Below are 4933 nucleotides of genomic sequence, written 5' to 3'. Positions count from 1 at the left end.
ATCGGATATTATTGTGTGTATATGAATAAAGTAGTATTAAAAAAATAGAATTGTATGTAAATATTAACCATGTATATTTATACCATTATTGTGGCAACAATCTAAATTTATACAAGTTTACATGAATTGATGTAGGTAATTTTTAGAGTTAAATGTGCAAAATTTACCCCTTATACTATTATACACTACCATGCTGTCAATTTTACTATACATGGATCATGCTTACAAATTGACATAGTTAAATACATGTAAACAACTTATGGAACGTGCTTACAAATTGACCTAAGAATTATTAATGTCATTGGTATTTGTTCGGCAGAAGGTTCGATGCCTTATGGACTGTGCACTATTGTTCTAAAAAAATGAGCTCTCCCGTTAGCTCTCCCGCTCTCTCCCTCTCGCGAGAAGAACAGGCGGAGTTGGCTCGCAGTAATAAGAAGGTTAAGAATGTGAACCATGCAGGTTTCAGTGAGAGCAGTGACTCAAGACCACCATCTCCAAACCAATCCCAAGGCCGGTGGAGTCAAGATATGTCCTTCAAGGATAAGGTAGTGGGTGAGATACCTGGAGCCTACACTCAAGCTTTTAATTTTGGAGATTTAATGGAGGATGACGTAGAGTCAGATGACGAAGTGGGGGCTCTAAGGGAAGGTCTGGTTGCTGTTAAGTTCCCGAGAGAGCTTAAGCAGAAAATAAGGGGTCCTTGGGCAAGGTCGTTGATAGTCAAGGTGTACGAGAGGTCGGTAGGCTTCCATTTTCTCCATACTAGACTACTGTCATTATGGAAACCAGTAGGTAGACTTGATTGTGTGGACTTAGGCCACAGTTTTTTTCTTATTCGGTTATCTCTTAAAGAAGATTTTGAGGCTGTGTTGAAGAAGGGGCCTTGGTTTATAGGTGATCACTTCCTATCCATACGACCTTGGGAACCTGATTTCAAGCCGGCATTGGCGAATGTATCTTCGATTGCAGTTTGGATTAGACTTTCTGAGTTACCGATAGAGTACTACAATGTTGAAGCACTCCATCTGATTGGGAAAGCCATCGGGAATGTTTTAAGAGTGGATACGCATACTACAGCGGAGGCCAGAGGTAGATTTGCAAGGTTATGTGTGCAAGTCGATGTAACAAAGCCTCTAGTTACAGCGGTCTTGATTGGGAAGCTTGAGCAACCAGTGAGCTATGAAGGCATACATATGCTGTGTTTTGATTGTGGTCGCATGGGACATCGACGGGAAAATTGTCCTTATTCTATTCGCAAAGATGTTACATCGCAGGAGACGACGGCCTCGGAGCCGAAGAAGGACCGTCCTGGGTCATGCAATTCCCATGGGACACATGCTAACAAGGGAGGTGTGGGGTACAACGAGATCGTGCCTGAGATGGTACAAGAAAACGTGGTTGAGAACGTGCATGATAGCACGTATGGTCCGTGGATTGTGGTATCACGCAAGGTGAAAGGAGTAAGAAGCCAAAGGACCAATAGGGGACCACTTGGTCAGGAGAATGAGCTGGTAAGGAATAGGTACACTCGTAGTAGCGTTGGCAAGGATAAGTGGGCTAATGTAGGAGTGCTGAGGGGTGATCAGGCCGCTGGGCCTTCGAGAGAGACTAAGAGGAAAATATCGCCTTCTAAGTTTACTGCTGAAGCCCAGGGTGTTTGTACTAATACGGGTTTAGAAGGTTTTAAAGAGTTGAGGGGCCTAAGGCTCTCGGGCCTAAGCCCAAAGCTGACTGAGATTGATTCCAAGCGGGAGCAAGGTGCTTCGGCTTCTAAGCCCAGTCCGCAAGCTTCAGTTAAGGGAAAAAAAACTCTAGCTCGGTCTAAGGTATCAACTCATGAGAGTGGTTTTAGAGTGGAGTCTTCTAAACACCAAGCCGTCACTAAGCCTTTCCTCTTCGCATCCCCAACCACCCGTTTTACTCCCAATGGAAGTGCCGTGCTGGAAGCTTCAGCTAAGGTTCTTTACTCTAACAATGAAGGGGCATCTATGGGAAACCACCTTAGAGGGAACTGTGCTACCGTGCCTGGAGGCAGTGATTGCAAAAATTTGGGCATATCTGAATCGGGTTTGGGGCTGGTTCATGGTAAGGAGAGCATGGATGATGAATCTTCCTTTGACCGTAGCAAGTGCGAAGAAGAGAGTCTCTCTACTGCTGGTCCTTGCGGGGAAGGGAGCGAGCGTCCCATGGTGGGAGTGTCCGTCGGAGGTGTCGAGTTTGAAGGTGGGTTGGCGAATGGTTTGATTAGCCATACCCATAACTCTTCCAACTCTGATGAGAGTGCTGATGATTCTAGGATGGATCTTGAAGGTGGAGGTAAAGCTTCTACCTCCTGCTGAAGAGTGTCCTTTCTCCCTGATCTTGTTTTTACCCATGAATATTGTTGCTTGGAATTGCAGAGGCGCACTGAAGGCCGCCTTTAGAAGTCATGTCAGAGAGTTGGTTCGTACTCAGGATCTAGCTATTTTAATAGTGATGGAGACTCGTATTGGGGGAGACAGAGCGAAGGCGATTATTGATGATCTGCCGTTTGATGGAGCGATACACACTGACACCATTGGTTATGCGGGTGGTCTTTGGCTGTTGTGGAATGAAGAGAGAGTGGAGATCACTCAGCTAGCAAACACAGAACAAGAAATTCATGTGGCTATTAAGGTATGTTCTTCCAACCTTAACTGGTTATTATCTGCAATTTATGCTAGCCCCAGATGTGCTGAAAGGCAGGTGTTATGGAGTAATCTAAAAAAAATGGCGGAGCTCCATAATATGCCGTGGGTGATGGCAGGTGACTTTAATGAGCCGCTGTTGGAGGGTGATAAATTTGGAGGAAGGGGGGTGAGTGTTAATAGAGCTCTCCAGTTCAAGGAGTGTCTGGATGCTTGCAGTATGATTGACATAAGTTTTTCGGGTCCGCGGTTTACCTGGACTAACAGGAGGGAGATTCAGACCCTTATTCAGGAGAGGATAGATAGATTTTTTGTTAATTCCCAATGGTGTTTAATGTACCCGGAGGCTCGAGTAGTCCACCTCACGAGGTGCCACTCCGATCACTGCCCTGTTCTGATGGAATTGCAGCCTAGAATTCATGAGAATAGGAGGAAACTTTTTAAGTTCCAAACGTGTTGGCTGTCTAATAGTAACTTCCCTGCCATTGTTACTCAGGCCTGGAGACAGAGTCCGAGTCTAGCATAGGCTATTGAGTTATTCTCTAAAGAGGCAACCAGGTGGAATAAGGAGCAGTTCGGTAACATTTTTGCTAGGAAACGAACCATTATGGCTAGGATAAATGGCATTCAGAGAGCTGTGTCGATCAAACCTTCGGTCTTTCTCCTTAACCTTGAAGAAGAGCTCCTTAAGGAGCTTAATACCGTGCTTAACCAGGAAGAGGAGCTATGGGCGTTAAAATCTAGAGTTAATTGGATGATTCAAGGGGATAGGAATACGGCTTTTTTCCATGTCTCTACCTTAGTGAGAAGAAAGAGGAATAAGATTTTGGCTATTAAAGATTCAGTGGGTGAGTGGATTTATCAGGAGGAGGAGGTCAAGGATTTTGTGAAGAATGGGTATAGGGATATCTATACTACTTCTGCCTCTTGTGTTTCTCTTCTCCCTCCTCGGATTACCTCCTGGCAAGCGAGGTTGACGGAGGAGGAAAATTGTAGTATTAGTGGTGAGGTGTCAGAGGAGGAAATAAAAGTTGCATTATGGTCTCTGAAAGCTTTTAAGGCTCCCGGGCCGGATGGATTGCATGCCGGGTTTTTCCAAAGGTTCTGGCCTACAGTGGGCAGCTCAGTTATTGCTGAAGTTCAGAAAGTGTTTGCTGAGAGGAGAGTTCCGGATTACCTTAACACAACTCATATTGCTCTTATTCCAAAGATTCAAGGTCCGGAGACTCTCAGTAATTATAGACCTATTAGCTTATGTAATACGGTTTATAAAGTTGTGTCCAAGATTATTGTCGCCAGATTGAGACCTTTTTTGGATAAGCTCATTTCCCCGTGCCAATCAGCCTTCGTTTCGAGAAGAAAGGGTATCGATAACGCCATAATAGCACAGGAGGTCATCCATTCTCTCAGTAAAAAGAAAGGTAAAGTGGGGTACATGGCTTTGAAGATTGATCTTGAGAAGGCGTATGATAAATTGGAGTGGAGTTTTATTCGAGATATGCTTATTAGGGTCAACATGCCTACTAATTTGATAGATACTATTATGAGTTGTGTTACGACAGTTTCCACTTCAATTGTTTTTAATGGGGAAGCTTTGGATCCGATTTTCCCTTCAAGAGGGTTAAGGCAAGGGGATCCTCTTTCCCCCTACCTCTTCATTCTTTGTATTGATTTCCTTGGGCAACTTATTGAGGAAAAATGTAGTGCTAACCTTTGGAATCCGATCAAAGTATCTCAAAGAGGCCCCTCAGTATCTCATTTGATGTTTGCAGATGATTTGGTGTTGTTTGCCAAAGCAGATAATGTCAACTGCTATGCCATTAGAGATGTGCTGGATGAGTTTTGCAAGATGTCAGGGCAATCGGTCAGTGAAGCCAAGTCGAGGGTGTTTTTCTCTCCTAATGTTGATATGGATGATAGGGAAGCTTTTTGTGATATTCTTGGATTCAGATCCACTCCCTATTTAGGAAAATATTTGGGTATCCCCATTAGATAGCCGGGCATGTCTTCCCAAGAGTATAATTTCATTCTTGACAGAGTGAAACAGAAGTTATCAGGTTGGAAATCAAATTTGCTTTCTTTGGCAAGGCGTGCGGTTCTTATCCAAGCCTCATCAGCGGCTATTCCCTCCTATGTTATGCAGTGTACCTCCTTGCCGGGTAAAGTGCTGGATGGTATAGATCGGGTGAACTGTAATTTTTTGTGGGGTACAACGGATAATCAGAGAAGAATGCATTGGGTTGGTTGGCAAAAAGTGACTAAGT

At 44.2% G+C, this 4933-nt stretch overlaps 1 protein-coding gene across 1 annotated transcript; it reads left to right on the top strand.

The window, feature by feature from the left end:
• The first annotated feature begins 2376 nt into the window (after window positions 1-2376).
• On the top strand, window positions 2377-3195 carry LOC112034308 (uncharacterized). Its single transcript, XM_024067126.1, has one exon. It carries the CDS (start codon window positions 2377-2379, stop codon window positions 3193-3195), a length of 819 nt encoding a protein of 272 aa, XP_023922894.1.
• Window positions 3196-4933: the final 1738 nt, after the last annotated feature.

The sequence above is a fragment of the Quercus suber genome, unplaced genomic scaffold (assembly GCF_002906115.3).
Source record: "Quercus suber isolate HL8 unplaced genomic scaffold, Cork oak 2.0 scaffold_830, whole genome shotgun sequence".
Taxonomy (NCBI): Eukaryota; Viridiplantae; Streptophyta; class Magnoliopsida; order Fagales; family Fagaceae; genus Quercus; species Quercus suber.
The sequence above is the reverse complement of the archived record's forward strand: the minus strand, read 5'-3'. Positions and strand labels throughout refer to the sequence as shown.

What these genes read in the sequence shown, in the direction of transcription:
- LOC112034308 (XM_024067126.1), top strand. Translation starts at nt 2,377, where the DNA reads ATGAATATTGTTGCTTGGAATTGCAGAGGCGCACTGAAGGCCGCCTTT.